This window comes from Branchiostoma lanceolatum, chromosome 5, assembly GCF_035083965.1.
Source record: "Branchiostoma lanceolatum isolate klBraLanc5 chromosome 5, klBraLanc5.hap2, whole genome shotgun sequence".
In the NCBI taxonomy this organism is placed as follows: domain Eukaryota; kingdom Metazoa; phylum Chordata; class Leptocardii; order Amphioxiformes; family Branchiostomatidae; genus Branchiostoma; species Branchiostoma lanceolatum.
The window spans coordinates 9,775,018-9,792,562 of NC_089726.1; the positions used below are offsets into that span (position 1 = coordinate 9,775,018).

At 42.0% G+C, this 17,545-nt stretch overlaps 3 protein-coding genes and 1 pseudogene across 3 annotated transcripts; 3 read left to right on the forward strand and 1 right to left on the reverse strand.

Annotated features, from left to right (window-relative positions):
- The first annotated feature begins 1,073 nt into the window (after positions 1 to 1,073).
- On the forward strand, positions 1,074 to 3,844 carry LOC136435240 (uncharacterized). The gene is made up of 6 exons (XM_066428545.1): positions 1,074 to 1,403; positions 2,036 to 2,118; positions 2,463 to 2,679; positions 2,819 to 3,013; positions 3,261 to 3,396; positions 3,750 to 3,844. Exons 2-6 carry the CDS (start codon positions 2,099 to 2,101, stop codon positions 3,842 to 3,844), a joined length of 663 nt encoding a protein of 220 aa, XP_066284642.1. The 5' UTR covers positions 1,074 to 1,403; positions 2,036 to 2,098.
- Positions 3,845 to 4,937: 1,093 nt separating this feature from the next.
- LOC136434942 (nicotinamide N-methyltransferase-like) lies at positions 4,938 to 9,086 on the forward strand (annotated as a pseudogene).
- LOC136434941 (uncharacterized) lies at positions 9,050 to 12,338 on the reverse strand. Its single transcript, XM_066428064.1, has 3 exons — positions 12,064 to 12,338; positions 10,632 to 10,842; positions 9,050 to 10,435 (listed from the first exon to the last, which is right to left on the reverse strand). Exons 1-3 carry the CDS (start codon positions 12,331 to 12,333, stop codon positions 10,092 to 10,094), a joined length of 825 nt encoding a protein of 274 aa, XP_066284161.1. The 5' UTR covers positions 12,334 to 12,338; the 3' UTR covers positions 9,050 to 10,091.
- A 588-nt stretch (positions 12,339 to 12,926) lies between these two features.
- On the forward strand, positions 12,927 to 16,666 carry LOC136435245 (nicotinamide N-methyltransferase-like). Its single transcript, XM_066428552.1, has 5 exons — positions 12,927 to 13,098; positions 13,410 to 13,522; positions 14,439 to 14,536; positions 15,040 to 15,172; positions 15,590 to 16,666. Exons 1-5 carry the CDS (start codon positions 12,945 to 12,947, stop codon positions 15,917 to 15,919), a joined length of 828 nt encoding a protein of 275 aa, XP_066284649.1. The 5' UTR covers positions 12,927 to 12,944; the 3' UTR covers positions 15,920 to 16,666.
- The last annotated feature ends 879 nt before the right edge of the window (positions 16,667 to 17,545 follow it).

The window sequence follows — 17,545 nt, forward strand, 5'->3', positions numbered from 1 at the left end:
AGGCTATGGTCAGCCTAACGTTGTGTAAACTAACCTACGAGATAAAAACCAGAACTTTTAATGCTGAAATATCCGTATCTGTACCTGTGGAACGAACAAGGACAAACATAGCTGACAAAATATTTACAGGAATTTTCATGGACATTCTTCCAACTGACCTTGAAATGCATATCTAACGTTAGATCTGGTGAAAGTCTAACGTAATTTTTTTCCTCTCAACTTCACAATTCAGATAGACCAAACTTCCCACTTTTTGCTGCACTTATGCACTGAAAATACTGTGTTGGAGTTTTGAGAATGCCTGCCCCTAGAAAGTATATGGGGGTTGTGAGAATACCTGTACATGGAAAGTACTATATGGCGACTATGAGAATGACTGTCCGAGAAAAGTACTATATGGGGGTCATGAAAACACTTCTTATTGTAAAATACTAATTGGGGGTTATGAGAACACCTGTTCGTAAAAAGTAGTATATGGCGGTTATGAGAATTTCTATATGGGGGTTCTGACAGCACTTGTTGGTTTCACTTGATTTATGCTTGAGACATGTGTAATAATCTGGGTAAAGAAAATCCCCATGATGACCTTATGTGCATAATCAAAGAAAATTGTCTATGATACGTCAGTGGTAATTTTACCATGGAATATTTGTAACATATGTCACTTGGGATGAGGATAACATCATCATCATTTACCTTCTATGGTGCTAAAGACGGTCCCGGGATAATGACGATTAGTTACGCCCTGCAGCTGCCGCCTGCCAAATAGAAAACTCTTGTAGTGTTAAATAAGCGATTAAACATCTTAGTTACACTCGTCTGGGCACGATTTACACATGCGTTCTTGAGCCGACTTAGTGTCGACCCATGCAGGGCTGTGCAAGATTGACCCAAGGCCACTCAACTATCGTTCTATAGTAGGCAAACTTTACTTGAGCATCCCAAAGTTCCTCACACACAGCCCCGAGTCGACTTCGAAAACATGTGTCTAAATAGGGCCTAAAGGGCAAAGAATCGTAATGACACCAACATGAGATCTTCGAAACACCTGGGGTGCACGTGGATGCGGGGTCAGTGGATCACACAGGTAGGACTGGTAGAAAATATGATAATCTGTACGAGTAATTTAAGAGGAAACAAGGAAAGCAATAGCAAGAGTATGTACAGAATGACCCATTCACATCATTCCAGTTCAACGGACCATTTAACGACCCCCATACAATTTTGAGGGTGAAGAACAAATGTTTAACACCTCACGTGATCACGCCCGGTGAACCGCGTAGGAGGAAAGGAGTGAGGCAAGTGTCCAGTAGGACACGACAGTGGTAGCTGACTAACGCTCACCGAGAAACAGCTACAACATTGTTCTGTGGGCGAGAACGCAGTCACAGATCACACACCAAGTAGGTTCATACATCGTGACGTCTACATTTTAGCCACCTGATATTCATCAGAGCATAGTGAAGAAAAGGATACGCATTTTATGGGCGTGCCACTTAACCTTTAATGTTTAACATGTCCTAGAATTCGGACAATCGTAGAGTAGGACTCGTTACCATTAATCGCTGTAGGATACTAAATAGCTTTAAACTACGCTTGCAGTTAGATGTCAAGGTTTGGTGCGACAGGTCGTTCGGTGTAATATAACCAGCTGCTGTCGCGCTGTGTGCTGTGAAGTTGGTGTGTTACGCCGAAAGGCGGTCATACCGGCTACCCGATATCATAGATATATGTTTATCATGTGACCATCACATGCCAGTAGAAACATGTCGGTGTGGGTCCTTCAACCTCTAACCTGAAAGCCAGACTGTTTAGAGGGCGTACACAGGCTAGCTCTTCGGCTACAGGGCCAAACATGCCCTCAAGGCAAATGCCAATCAAATGAGGAAAAGCATATTTCTGTTGACGCTGATTATGTTATCAGTTATTACAGTGGGCACATTTAGTTGTGTTAAGTCAGTCCTAAAATGCCATGAACATCATACTTATAGATTGCATTCGCAACCCAACACAAAGCTATGCGTATCCTTATCAGCAATCGGCTCCACCAGTATTGAAAGAAAAGCAGGTTTGAGGATTAAGGAACTTGGAGACTGTGATGGCTGCATCAAGCAAAAGGTAAGAGAAGTCTTTCCTTTCTAATTTATGGAATAATTGTACTGTGGTTTTTCCAATCGAGCCCAGGCCGTTTTACATGTGGGAAGATATAGTGTGTTTTTTTTTTAGATATGCCAAAAGTTATATTGCCAGATGTCACAAACAGCTACATTCATACATCACGATAATCGATGAGATGGAAAAGAACATCAACATTATTTTTCCGCAGTTGACACGTTGTTCAAAACAACCTGTAGTAAAAGACGACCACCATGCCATCCAGTTTAATCAGTAAAAGCAACCTACGACGATAATAATTTTATGGACATTAAGAATTTGTCAAATATAATGTAGTTGTTTCTTAAAAGCAAACTCAGTGTGCAGAGTCCGAGGAGCAGGCTGGGGAAGCCACATTTCTTGAAGGACTTCCTGCAAGCGACAGACGAAGTCGACAGCCCGGCCGTTCAGCAAGCGGCTGTGAAAGAGCAGGTCGACAGCGCAGCCCGGGAAACGCTGAGCGAACGTCTGTGGAAGGAGAATGCGGGCCTGGCTGAGGCAGCATGGAATACCCAGTACATTCAGGTAAGCGCGTCGGCACGGGTGGTATGATTAATGATAGGGTGTTTTCTCAAAGCACTCCATTCAAACAGTAACGGTAGTCGTGGAGACCTTATGCCAAATATCAACTGCAAAATGTTTACTTCTATGCATCACATTTCAGGGCATCGCATTTGGAACTCTTGATCCAAATGACTATGGACACTACACGGTTCAGGACGCCGCATACTGTCACGCTTCCACTGAGAACCTCAAGCTCCTCCAGGCTCAGAACCAGTGGTTGAATAACTTCTTTAAGGGCCAGTACGAAAGCTACAAGGATTACACACAAGAGTTGTACGATCAGTGGTGTCTCAAGGTAATAACTTTTACTGTAGCTACCAAGCAATTGACAATTCAACGAACTTGAACTGTGTAAAATTAACGAAACAGAATTTCTTCAACGTCGAACGTCAAATCTAAATCGAGAATACTAAGATGGAAATCAGTTGATGGCTATCCATGCGAGTTATGTTTATTCAACTTGTTGCTTTGTATTGCAAATACTCAGATAGTATTTCAGTGATGATGATTCATTCACATGTTAAACTTTTCTCTTCATACAGAACTCCAACATTTACATGTTCTGGATTGACGAGAACTGCAGTTACCACAGTGCAAAGGAGGTTGAGGCAGTTGTGAATGTATGTAGTGGCCTTGGGCTTATTGACCAGCAGAAGGCCAGGCAGATCTACCGCGATTGCATGTATGGGGAAGTCAACTTCTTCAGGTGCGGTCCAATTTGCAACATTTGCCTTCAAAGGTGTTTTAAACACAAACTTTGTGTCTACCTTTTATGATATCCGTGAAAACACTGATTTCTGGAGCACTCACATGGAAGCACAAGAAACGTTTTACAGATCTGCATAACCATCAAAACAACAGAAATCAAGAAAATCATTGTAAAGAAATTGAAGCCATTATGCCACTTTGACATTTTAGTGATATTCTGTACACAATGCTGTTGATACGTCTGTTGTATGAAAATGCATACCTGTCTTTGACATTGCTCGATGTGTATACAATATAATTGTCTTGTCATATTCCTTCATCAGGTCCGCCTGTGGTGAAGAGCTCCTGCCTATCTCTCCAAAAGGTGTCAAAGGGCGTGCATAGGAACATCCCATCTCCCCCAAGCAAGGACTACTGACACGGAAAAAGCTTTTTAAAGAAAACTCGGTTCTTCCCAATTCAATGAAATAAAAAAGTATTGCCCTTGGGTAAAATAACAAAAACGGGAGGTTTCATCTTTATGTGAACTTTAGTAGCCGGTCTTCTCGTACAGATAAATGATTAATTCCGATCGCGAGCTTGTGGACAGTTCCCCGTCGTCTTGTCCACAACAATGATTTCCCACTGAGGGTGGGCAGACGTTTCCTGTCCTTTCCTAGAGTAGGATAGGCGTTATTTCCGCTAACTACCAGGGTGTAGGCGCAGCCGTTTAGAATGCTGTTGGCCAATAATTATGTGCCACACTCGAGGAAGTAATTCTGGTGCCACGCTCGAGGAAGTGATTTTGGTATCGGTAATGAGGTCTATATTTTGAAGCTTGGTAACGAGATCACTTCTAATAAAAAAAAAAACTTTCACACCGGTGTGTAAATACACCTTTGTGTCGTATTGACGCTATCTGTTGTGAAGGAATTCAACAACCGTAAAGGTCAACGAATACACTGTTTCTATTCACGGGACGTTACCTGGGCTTGACGTTTGAAAAATAACTGAGAAAAGATGGCGTCTCTAACAAGACAGATGTGATGCTTCCCGCCAGAATGCCAATATATATAACGTTATATATATTAGCAGTCTGTCAGGAGGCTTATTATATATTAAAGTGAACATTGGCTCATGGCCCAAAGTCAGGAACCAGGGAAAAAACTACATATTTCAAGGAGGTATGAGATATTCAATTTCTTGTTAAGCATGATGTACTATATTGACAGAAAAGTCCATCTGTGTCGAAACAGGAGAAATGAGCAGAAGGAATATATGTCGCTGTTCAAGTGACATTCATAGATAAGCTTTGTTCCCACGTCAGGTCACATGGTCTCACATGTGTCTAGCTTGTAAACAACGTATGGTGAGACCTATAATCAGTAAAGAAACTCAGGTAAATATCAAACCATTATAACAGCCTTGTCTAGTTTGATGGTGACATTACCTACCAGGTGTCTGGGCTTGACTACTGGGACTCGAGACCAACACCTTGAGTACAAACACAAAAAATAACAATGCGGGAGGTTTCATGTGGTGCAAATGGCAGCCGGCTTTTGTTTCTCAGATCTGGTTAGACAAGCTCTAAATGGGCAGTGAATTGTGATGGTCTCAACTATCACGTTATATGGGCGGGTGGGGAAACCAACATAAAGTCTTCAAAACACCTAAACATACCTTCATCTAACAAACGGTAGAACTACTGTCACAATTCATTGTGGAACTACTCTGATCTAGCTGCTACTTCTAGACAAAAATAACCGCCAACCAAACATCCGATTTTCTATGTCACAGAAATCAATCCAAAACGCACCCCTTTTGTGCTACAAATCCCCTCACCCAGCTACCACTTCCGTAAGCATTCACCATGATCAGAGTTCTGGCCAAACCTACTCGAAAATGCCAATTCAAAAATACCTGGGGCAATAAAAATTTCGCTGGCTTGCATGTATGTCAAACAGACCATACATGTGTAACAACGCAGTGCTCTGTAGACAAACATGCTCTTGTCTTGATCACAGTATCAGGGACAAAGTTCAAAATTAGATCGTCGGCGTGAAGTTGGAAAATGGCCGCACCGATCCAAAAGGGCACGGACTATCACAAAACGTTTGGCGCAAAGGCGTATTTGACGGAGTATTTTGCCACGACAGAAGGTACCGAAGAAGGAGAATTCGACACACTGCTTCTAAAAGAATTCCACGAGATTTTCAACTCTGGTGAGACTTGATTTTTCCCCGTTCTATGGGATACTTGTATTGCCACGTCGTGTTTATGATGTCATGCTTTGCGGTATGAAAATGATCATGTACAGTCCTCCGACCTGTTTAATTTTTGGCGACACAGATGGTATAGTATTGTGTACAGTTTGCAAGAATTCTAAGAATTGTACAGGAATTTATCCACAGGAATTTGTAGTCTATTGGTATGTTTAGATGTTAGTTCCTTGGACCTGGTATGGTCGAAAGTGAGTCAACCCCTGTCCAGGTCTTTTCATCATCACCATTGCATTCCAAATGCTGTGTAGGTCGAATAAAACCAGGGAGTCGCCTCCTCGATGTTGGGACTGGTCCGACCATCTATCAACTGATCAGTGCCAGTAGGCTCTGCACAGAGATCGTCTGCGCAGAGTACACTCAGGTACGTTTAAACATAATTCACACTTCAAAATTTACCACTTATCCCGGAGGAATTGCCCCGGGCACTAGTATCAAATCAGGAGAAAATGATTTTCAATAGGCCAGATGAAAACATGTCATGTTCTTCATTTGTAAGACGTTCGAGATGGTGATGTTGAGAATGATGTTGTTTCACACAGTTTGATCCTGCAAAGGTTTCTTTTTTCTACCTTAAACCATATCTTGGCAGAAGATGATAGTAGAAGGGTTTAACCCCTCAGTAAAAACTTTATGGATCCTCTAAAGTGGTAACCTCTTGTAACAAGGCAATCAGAGATGGCAGACTTCACCTCCTTACCCATACTGCTTCATGCCCCTCCAGTTCCAGACAAAAATAGCAGCTCTGAGGATGTACATTATATGAAAGCATGCCATGGGAATGACAGAAAGATATACACTCAGACAAACAAGCAAAAAACAGTACTTAACTTCTTGGGGTGGGAATCTGTTAACATTCCAGGAGGACAATGACCCCTAGCACACATCAACGTCCACAAAGGTTTGGTACTAGTGACCTCTGCAGCTAGCCTGCATTGCCCAAAGGTACGTAATTAAAACTCCCTTCTGACTGACAATTTACTCAAACCTGCCCAGGGGCGCACCCGGGGAAACCACCAACTTAAATACCAGACCATCTACGCCCGTACAGACACATATATATTTTCAATAACGACCGGGCCTGCCTGGCTCGGTCGTGTTGAATATCCAACGGCAAAACATGAAAACATCACTTCCTGCTGTCCAAATGAGTTTTCCTCCAAATAGTTATCGCAGCATTGATATTTTGGAAGTGAAAGCTTACACTTCCTGGAGTATGTGTACAGTTAAGAAAACATTTTCATACCCTTACAATTACGAGGGGTACGAATAATTTTGTTGCCAGTTGCTTAAAGAAACGTCACATTGTTTCATAGCATGATCATGATTGTGCCAACATGTGCGCTTTCGTTCCAGAATAACCGAGCCGAGATTGAGAAATGGATGAAGAAGGACCCGGATATGCACGACTGGTCCCCCTTTTGAAAGTTCGTAGCTGGTCTGGAGGAAGATAGGTATGCTATCTGGCTAACTGTTTGCTGTCTTGTTGGGTTCAGCGCAAATAATGGCGTTATGTTCGCTAGGTACAAAGGTGGATAAAAAAAGTGAGGAGCCTCGTCCGGAATAAGGGGTATAGATCAAGATCTGGAGCATAACTATACATCACAAAGTCCAGACGTGGTGGACATTGATGGAATACTTTGTAATGTATAGTTATTCCAGGAAATATAAACCACACCCCTTTATTCCGGGTGAAATCTAACACGTTTTGATCCCCAATCCTACAACTGGCTGCTTTCAACAATGAAACTATGTTTGCCAGCTTATTTTGATCCTCTAGCACTTGTCCTACTGCTTTGTATTTACCTCTGATAACAGTTTCGGTACGATGACAAGTCAGTTAACATACCCAATTAAGAACATAGTGGCAACGAGTTCCACTCTACCGTCCCACGTAAGGCACGGCTATGGCTGGTATTAGATATTTAGATGTTGATCACATTCTTGTACAGCGGCTCGTGGGAAGCCCGACAGTCTCATCTCAGAGATGCTATAAAGGAGGTCATTCCTTGTGACGTCACCAAGCCAGATCCTTTTGCTCCTCGTCAGTATGAGGAGGTGAATGGAATTTTGTTGTTCTATTCTTTATCTAATTAGATAATCAATAGGTCAAACGTTTCGATGTACAACCTTACCTTAGACCTTAGACTTGGCGGCGGACTTTGATGTACAAACCAATCTAAATAAACCTATTTCCGCACGTGCCTTGAGTATTGTTAAGTCTCAAATAAAATCCTAATACCTAATCTCCAATCAGATTTTGGGCGAGGCTCAGTGTTTTGCACATTTTCTCGGCTTTTTATTTAGAAAATGTACAACTGAAAATGTGGGCCACAAGAAAGACCAATAAAATGCTTCAAAAACACACGTAAAACACCGAGTCGTACCGTAAATCATATTGCTAATACCCACATCTTGACGTAACCAGTTCGACGTGGTGACCACAACCCTGTGCCTGGAGGCAGCGTGTCCGGACCGGGAGTCCTACTCGGCCGCTGTGCGCAGCATCACCCGCCTACTCAAGCCGGGCGGCACGTTCGTTCTCTCTGGAGTCACCAACCAGACCTTCTATACCGTCGGGGGCTACAAGTTCTTCACCCTTCCTATCGACAGCAGCTTCATGAGAGAAGTGTTTGAGAAGGCAGGATATGTCGATATTAGTATTAAGTCGTTCCCGGCTACAAATTCTGAGAACAACACTGTGTCCGACTTTGACGGGTTTGTTGTTCTTGATGCTAAGAAAGCAGAGATTGAGTAGTATGAATCTCTATCAATTCGAAAAAAGATATAGAGAAAGAAACGCCAACGAGTGTGTGAAAATGTTAGATTAGAATTCTGGAGAAAAAACACGGTTGTTACAGCTTAATTCATGTTACAACAGTTGTTACACCATTTGTGATCTCGATTTTCAAAAATATCGGCATCTTGTTTTGATTACATACATAAAATGACCTTTGTGTGCCAAGGGACATGTCTACGCTGCACAGAAAATCAAGACAAACAATTGGTATGTCTTTGAAATACTATTCGAATGAATGAATGCATGCATGGATGAATGGTTTATTATGACCGCTATGATTAGCTATAATAAGTATATCGCAGCCACTGGCTGAATTGCATACTTTTTACAGATAACATTCAAAACTAACTGTTGCTTTCATATGCAATTTACAACTTGACCATCTTAACCGTATAAGTATTCTAAAATCATGATGAATACTAACTTTTACTAATACTAACTAAGTTTTAGACCAGGTAAGCTTGGGTATATGGTACTTATTCCGGACGACTAGAGCGTTACGTTATTCAATGAAGATGTACTATGTTCAAAGTTACAATATGCATACCAGCTGTGTAGCAAAAGGTGAAATTATATAGTTTATCAAAATACATATAACTTGACGGATGAAGAGTACAGGACTATGTTGTACCTCGATTGGGTCTATATTCTATAGCTACATAACATTTTGTCAAGTTATCCGAAAAGAATACAAAACTTAGCAAAGTAGCAACGCATATCATCTTATTACCTTCGCCTAGAATGTTACATTTTCGTCAGTGTACGTGTGTGTGTGTGACTACATGTATGTGTGTCTGTGTGTCTCACGATAACTCCAGAATGCCTTGATTGATTGTCTTGATTTTTGTATGTGGGTAGGTCTTCTTGAGACTTCGAAATGATTAGATTTTGGGGCCCCCAGTGGCTTGCTATGGTACTGCAGTGGAACTTTCGGGTTCGATATCTAGCGTTCTGTACATGCTATGATCATAATTTTTGAGTGGTGGATAACGTTAGCTCTTGGAAGGGAGAGTAAGTTGGGAATAACTAAAGAAGGGGTCGTCATGATATTTGGTAAGTAGATAGCTTGAGTGATGGTTGACAAGATTGTATGTTAACTATGCAAATCAGAAGCTAATGTGCATGATTAATGAGGAAAGTTTTAAAATTCGCTGGGTTTCATTATAGGACTCATAACCTTATGACATATGACATAACTGACATATGACATAACTGAGAAAGAGGAAAATCAATAGATATCAATTATGCAAATGAATACCTAATTTGCATCATTAGTTGAAACATGCTATAACTCCATAATGGTAAATGATGGGGATTTCCGTCTTGTAGCATTTGGAAGTTAAGTAGACATAATCAGATATGAATTATGCAAATAAGGGCCTCATCTACAGAATATACTAGGAAATACTACAAAAATTCTTTGCTGACATAAGAATTTCATACTTTGAGCAACTTGTATTATTTGGGTAGAAGATGATCAACTGACATAATTCAATAAGGTCCTTATTTTCATAATAAATGGCAAACTGTACGTACATCTTATTTGGGTTAAACTTAAACTGACCAATCTATGCTTTTGCTTATGGAAACGTGAACATTTTGAAAAGTCAGGCCTGCAGTTGGTTGAAGACAGGTTGCCCCTTTCTCTCTTGGAAAATGAAATAACCAAGAGTCCCAAACAGCACTGCCACAACCACACAAGCTACGACTACTCCGGCAACGAGCCCAGCGTTTACCCCATCATCACCGGCACCGGTGTTATCAACTTTGGCATACTCCCTGGCACATGAAGCATAGCTACCACTGTCTGCGGCACAGAAGCGGTCGTGCCGACATGCGTGGAACCAGGCGTCACAGTAGTCAGCGCGGATGGGCATGCCCTCCATCTGCCACTTGTTGTGATTCGGGTCCGACTCGTTGTAGATGTGGGCCGGGAATTTCCGGTAGAAACCTGGAAGTTCACATACAAGTCTTCAGTGGAAAAGCATATGATTATCAACGAATAGCGTGTTTTTTTCTATTCTATATATCGCCTCCCTGGTTTGACTGCTTCTTTGACAGACAGATCGAACGATTAATAGATAGATGCAAGACGGACACTTCACTGTAGTTCACCGATAAGATTGAGATTGTGATTTTTGTAATACCTGCGTTCGGTTCACATTCGTACAGACAGGCCTCCTGCACGAAGAAGCGCTCACAGGCTGAGCTGAGGGGACCACACCGGTCCCAGTGCCACTGCTTGCCGTACGCTTCCTTGATCTTCTGTACGGAGGAGACGGTGTCCTGGTGACAGCAGGAGTAGTCCTTCCAAGGATGGCATTCCGTGAAATTGTCAGGTTCTGGCCCTGGGGCTTCCTATCAGGAGACACAATGTTTGGTTTTGAAAGCTCAGTGGGGTGGTGCCAGTATGAGCGGGTAGAAGGGAATGGACTCGATTCGTACTGTTTGCACAATGTTCTGTTCACCATCGTTAATGAGACAATTTCAATGAATTTCATAGTCAGTATTTAGCACTGGGAGTTAGTCGTGACCAAGGACATCTATGGTTGAACGTTGTTCGGAAATGTTGCCTGCTAGTCTTTGAAGTTAAAAAATCAAATTCGGCAATGTCACATTCTGATTGGATGCGATCAGGGGAGCGAACTTTAGCCATACACAAGACCAGAGGAGAGTGTTATTTTCTAAATGATCACATCTTTATGAGTACAAAATGAAACAATTTTGTTAAAATTATTCACATCTGGACAGATAAATTGACAATTTATAATCCAGGAATTGAGTAGTTTCATACAGACCCGTTGGTTGTATTGCATTTTGGGAATCAGCCCTTAAGTATTGGTTCCTATGAGATAATTGCTGGAGTTACAGGTCAGTTTTGGGGTCAACGCAATAGAAGAATTAAGTTGCTAAGGGTGGAAATTGATGAGCAACTATTCGCACACACGCTACAAACATTATATTACAAACATCGGACATAGATTTCCTAAGAGCCGCCAACTGTGGTGAAGGCCTTTTTTTCAAGTCTTAAGTATAGGTTTCAATGGGATGGTTGACAAAGATCAAAGTCCATTTTTGACCCCAAACAAGCGGAAAATACGGTTACCAGGGCTATAAGTTGACAAACAAGTATCTAGAAACATGTTACAAAGCTTAACCCTTCTTTAAGAGCCGCTAAGTTGAAGTTTGTCCAATGGTTGTTCGCGATATAACATATTATACCTAGCTGTAATTAATCTGAAGGATACCCGGGTTAACGTTACCAGAATATTGCCGCTGCCTATTCCATGTTCAAGGTCTAGCTGCCAATACAATTATGTTCTTGGATTCAGAAAAATACTATACACCGAACCAGAACACTCTCCTCTTGTGTCTTGTGTAAGGCTGTAAGCTAGAATAGGATGGATTTCTGTCTATATGATCCCAAACAGCGTCGACCTTGACCGGGAAGTGGTCGGGAGCAAAGTCGTGAGAAGGTCCTAAATGTGTGACAGGGGCATTACTGCATGGTGGGGTTGGGGACACTAATAAACGACATACACTCCACCCATAACTAGTTGTATCCTATACAAAACAAACCTTATGGAAGTACTCCAAATGGCAATCATCAGCTGAGGGCCATCCGAGTCTCTCAGCCACTTTGTTATTAGGATTCTCGGCTTCAAAGAACCACATGGTGAAGGCCCTGCTGAGGTTCGTCTCGTACACGAAGGCGTCGTCCCACATCTTCTCGCACAGTTCCTTCCCGCTGGGGTAGATGTCCTCGAACATCCTACAGGGTACGTCGTCTGCCGACTGAGTGGTTGGAGCAGCCAGCACGATCATGACGACCAAGATGGAGGCATTCATGGCGAACCGGCGATATAGGCCTGTTATATGTGAAAAACATGTAAGAAAGGATAATGTGTATTTTGTTCTTCAAGCTGACTTTGCCTTTACTTGCGCAGTGCATGCGTATCTTGAACTCAGTACATGAAGTAAATGCCTTTAGTTATAAAGAAAAGCCCTACGTCTGTACTATTCACACCAAAATAGATATATACGATTACCTGCCACTTGTTACTCCAATAAGAAAGTTGAAGTGATGACCATAAACGTCACCTCGCTGAGCCTTCTCGGTGTACATGTGGTACTAGGTCAATATTTGAATTGTGGCCGTGGGGTGGAGCTAGAGCATAGAAAAATAAAAGGCCGTGTTTATGACAGGTTGCGAGTGTGCATAATGGAAGACTTCGATACTTTTTCGACCGTCCACCAATATGTCAATTCGACACTCGATCTGGCGGAACGTTGAAGTGGAAAATGCCAATTCAGAAATACATGGGGCAATAAAAATTCCGCTGGCTTACATGTATGTCAAACAGACCATACCTGTGTACCAACGCAGTGCTCTGTAGACAAACATGCACTTAACAACAGTATCAGGGACAAAGTTCAAATTGTCAGCGTGAAGTTGAAAAATGGCCGCACTGATCCAAAAGGGCACGGACTATCACAAAACGTTTGACACAAAGGCGTATTTGACGGCGTATTTTGCCACGCCAGAAGGTGCCGATGAAGAAGGAGAATTCGACACACTGTGTCTAAAAGAATTTCACGAGATTTTCAATTCTGGTGAGACTTGATTTTTCCCAGTTCTATAGGATACTTGTATTGCCACGTCGTGTTTATGATGTCATGCTTTGCGGTATGAAAATGATCATGTACAGTCCTCCGACCTGTTTAATTTTTTGCGACACAGATGGTATAGTATTGTGTGCAGTTTGCAAGAAGAATTCTAAGAATTGTACAGGAATTTATCCACAGGAAGTTGTAGTCTATTGGTATGTTTAGATGTTAGTTCCTAGGACCTGGTATAGTCGAAAGTGAGTCAACCCCTGTCCAGGTCTTTTCATCATCACCATTGCATTCCAAATGCTGTGTAGGTCGACTGAAACCAGGGAGTCGCCTGCTTGATGTCGGGAGCGGTCCGACTATCTATCAGCTGATCAGCGCCAGTAGGTTCTGCACGGAGATCGTGTGCGCAGAGTACACTCAGGTACGTTCACTAGTGCCGTCTGCAGCCTTAAGATACGTAACTTATGCTAGGGTCACATTTCCTAACCGGGACCCGGCCGGGCTGTTTGCGGAAACGAAAAATCAAAATGTATGTCAATAATTTTGCACAAGCTATGCTCTTAAATAATTTTGGCTACGTTTTGTGTTTTTGTTGTCTTTCATATCATACTTTTCGTTCCCAAAGACTGTCCTGCCGGGCCCCGGATTTGTAATGTGACCCTAGCATTAAACTCCCTTCTGACTGCCAATTTATTTAAATCTGCCCAGGGACGCACCCAGGGCAACCAACGACTTAGATACCAGATCATCTACGCCCGTACAGACACATATAGATTTTCATTTTTTCCACTTACAATTCCTGAATGGTGCGCCCTACCTGGCCCGGTTGTGATGTCTCCCACAGTTGAGACATTCCGAGCCAGTCTGGAGTCCTGCCCGCCTTAGCCGGGGACCCCCCCCCCCTTACTTTGCCGGGGGTAAACCCAAGTTGAAGTTGAGGTTCCTTGGAGGGACAGATATGAAGTGCTCAGAGTCAATTAATTGAATAAGTGTTGATTACCGCCAACGACGTCCCTGCGCTGCTAACGAATATCAAAAATATAAGAGCAAAACTTGAAAACATCACTTCCTGCTGTCCAAATAAGTTTTCCTCCAAAGAGTTATCGCGGCATTGATATGTAGGAAGTAAAAGCTTATTATTACCGAATAAAAATCATCAATCAATCAATCATCAATCAATTAAGGCCTTTCACTTTCTGACGTACGTGTACAGTTAAGAAAACATATTCATACCCTTACAATTACAATTACGAGGGGTATGAATGATTTTGTTCAACTTGCTAGTTGCTAGTTGCTGTACATGGTTTCTTGTGCCAAAATGTGTGCTTTCGTTTCAGAATAACCGAGCCGAGATTGAGAAATGGATTAAGGAGGACCCGGATATGCACGACTGGTCCCCCTTTTTTAAGTTCATAGCTGATCTGGAGGAAGATAGGTATGCTATCTGGCTAACTATTTGCTGTCTTGTTGGGTTCAGGGCAAACAATTAATAATGGCGTTATGTTCGCTAGGTACAAAGGTGGATAAAAAAAGTGAGGAGCCTCGTCCGGAATAAGGGGTATAGATCAAGATTTGGGGCATAACTATACATCACAAAGTCCGGTGTGGCCATTGATGGAATACTTTGTATTGTTATTTCAAGAAATATAAACCATACCCCTTTATTCCGGGTGAAATCTAAAACGTTTTGATCCCCAATCCTACAACTGGCTGCTTTCAACAATGCCAGCTTATTTTGATCCTCTAAGCACTTGTCCTACTGCTTTGGGAATAAGGCCAAGCTTGGTAGTTACCTCTGATAACAGTCTCGGTGCGATGACAAGTCATTGAACATACCCATGAAGTACATAGTGGCAACGAGTTCCACTCTACCGTACCACGTAAGGCACGGCTATGGCTGGTATTAGATATTTAGATGTTGATCACATTCTTGTACAGTGGCTCGTGGGAAGCCCGCCAGTCTCATCTCAGAGATGCTATAAAGGAGGTCATTCCTTGTGACGTCACCAAGCCAGATCCTTTTGCTCCTCGTCAGCATGAAGAGGTGAATGGAATTTTGTTGTTCTACTCTTCATTTAATTAGATAATCAATAGGCCAAACGTTTCAATGTACAACCTTACCTTAGACCTTAGATCCTCCCGCAACTTTGTTGCATAGGTCGACTTGGCGGCGGACTCAGTGATGTACAAACCAATCTAAATAAACCTATATCCGCACATGCCTTGAGTATTATTAAGTCTCAAACAAAATCCTAATACCTAGTCTCCAATCAGATTTTGGGGGAGGCTCAGTGTTTTGCACGTTTTTCTCGGCTTTTTATTTGGAAAATGTACATCTTTCCAGTGGTTCGCTTTTAAGGAGGTACCACCGTGCGGAACTGAAAATGTGAGCCACAAGAAAGACCAATAAAATGCTTCAAAAACACACGTAAAACACCGAGTCGTACCGTAAACCATATTACTAATACCAACATCTTGACGTAACCAGTTCGACGTGGTGACCACAACCCTGTGCCTGGAGGCAGCGTGTCCGGACCGGGAGTCCTACTCGGCTGCTGTGCGCAACATCACCCGCCTACTCAAGCCGGGCGGCACGTTCGTTCTCTCTGGAGTCACCAACCAGACCTTCTATACCGTCGGGGGCTACAAGTTCTTCACCCTTCCTATCGACAGCAGCTTCATGAGAGAAGTGTTTGAGAAGGCAGGATACGTCGATATTAGTATTAAGTCGTTCCCGGCTACAAATTCTGAGAACAACACTGTGTCCGACTTTGACGGGTTTGTTGTTCTTGATGCTAAGAAAGCAGAGATTGAGTAGTATGAATCTCTATCAATTCGAAAATGTGATATGACCCAAATAATAGAGAATGAAACGCCAACGAGTGTGTGAAAATGTTAGATTAGAATTCTAGAGAAAGAAAACACGGTTGTTACAGCTCAATTCACCATTTATGATCTCGACTTTCAAAAATATCGGCATCTTGTTTTGATTACATACATAAAATGATCTGTGTGTGCCAAGGGGCACTCCTACGCTGCACAGAAAATCAAGACAAACAATTGGTTTGTCTTTGAAATGCTATTCGAATGAATGAATAAATGAATGAATGGATGAATGGTTTATTATGACCGCTATGATCAGCTATGATAAGTATATCGCAGCCACTAGCTGAATTGCATACTTTTTACAGATAACATTCAAAACTAACTGTTGCTTTCATAGGCAATTTACAAATTCACCATCTTAACCGTATAAGTATTCTAAAATCATGATGAATACTAACTTTATAAGTTTTAGACCAGGTAAGCTTGGGTATATGGTACTTATTCTGAACGAATAACAGAGCGTTACGTTATTCAATGAAGATGTACTATGTTCCAAGTAACAATATGCATACCAGCTGTGTAGCAAAAGGTGAAATTATATAGTTTATTAAAATACATATACTAGTAACTTGACGGATGAAGAGTGCAGGACTATGTTGTACCTCGATTGGGTCTATATTCCATAGCTACATACCATTTTGTCAACTTACCCGAAAAGAATACAAAACTTAGCAAAGTAGCAACGCATATCATCTTATTACCTTCGCCTAGAAGGTTATGTTGTCGTCAGCGTTCGTGTGTGTGTGTGTGTGGCTGTGTGTGTCTGTGTGTCTCACGATTACTCCAGAATGCCTGGATCACCCCGACCAATCGATCGATTTGAAACTCATATTCGAATCAACCATGACCCGACAAATCGCTTTCTAAATTGCCTTAACGACTGACTTAATCTGACAGACCAAACTCGCCAGTGAGATGCTGAAAGGTGTCAGCTTTCAAAAGATATTTTCAGATTGATAATTGTGGCACTTTGGAAGTGATAGAAAGTATCCGCGATTTAACGTTTAAAAATATAGTTTCTACTACTTTTCTTTACAAAGTTTTGTGCCTTGCTCTTTTGAGTTGTCTTGTCCTGCAGGACTTATTAAGATGTCTTAGGCCCTTTTTCCAGCATTAAACATGATTTAAAAGGTCACACTGCTTACATCCATTGTAATGATTGAAGAGCAAGAAATAACTTGACATACAATTCTATATATTTCAGTGATGCTACACTGAAGGCAACGTAGTGGAACACAAATTATCAGCACTGGGGATGTATTGTAGTGCTGCATTGTTTACACTGGGAAGTTCGGAAATGCGAAAACACGCAGACAAGGCAAAACAATACTCCACTCTCTTAGTTTTTGATTATGAGAAATGTGTACTCAAAGCTGGACCTTTGAAACCCTATTGTCAACTTTATACCGTCACTACTGCTGACTCAGACGTGGTGTGCATCGTAAACACTCCAGAGAAACGTGATGGCCTCAACTATCACGGCCTTAGCAGGGGGAGGGAGCACAAATAGGAGGCCTTCCAAAAACCTTGGGTGAATGAGGAGTGGATTGCAAAGATA

What these genes read in the sequence shown, in the direction of transcription:
- LOC136435240 (XM_066428545.1), top strand. Translation starts at nt 2,099, where the DNA reads ATGGCTGCATCAAGCAAAAG. An exon ending in ATGGCTGCATCAAGCAAAAG is followed by an intron (nt 2,119 to 2,462) that starts GTAAGAGAAGTC and finishes GTTGTTTCTTAA; the next exon opens with AAGCAAACTCAGTGTGCAGA. An exon ending in ACGATCAGTGGTGTCTCAAG is followed by an intron (nt 3,014 to 3,260) that starts GTAATAACTTTT and finishes CTCTTCATACAG; the next exon opens with AACTCCAACATTTACATGTT.
- LOC136435245 (XM_066428552.1), top strand. Translation starts at nt 12,945, where the DNA reads ATGGCCGCACTGATCCAAAAGGGCACGGACTATCACAAAACGTTTGAC. An exon ending in TGTGCGCAGAGTACACTCAG is followed by an intron (nt 13,523 to 14,438) that starts GTACGTTCACTA and finishes CTTTCGTTTCAG; the next exon opens with AATAACCGAGCCGAGATTGA. An exon ending in GAATTTTGTTGTTCTACTCT is followed by an intron (nt 15,173 to 15,589) that starts TCATTTAATTAG and finishes TGACGTAACCAG; the next exon opens with TTCGACGTGGTGACCACAAC.
- LOC136434941 (XM_066428064.1), bottom strand. Translation starts at nt 12,333, where the DNA reads ATGAATGCCTCCATCTTGGTCGTCATGATCGTGCTGGCTGCTCCAACC. An exon ending in ATTTGGAGTACTTCCATAAG is followed by an intron (nt 10,843 to 12,063) that starts GTTTGTTTTGTA and finishes GTCTCCTGATAG; the next exon opens with GAAGCCCCAGGGCCAGAACC. An exon ending in CGAATGTGAACCGAACGCAG is followed by an intron (nt 10,436 to 10,631) that starts GTATTACAAAAA and finishes GTGAACTTCCAG; the next exon opens with GTTTCTACCGGAAATTCCCG.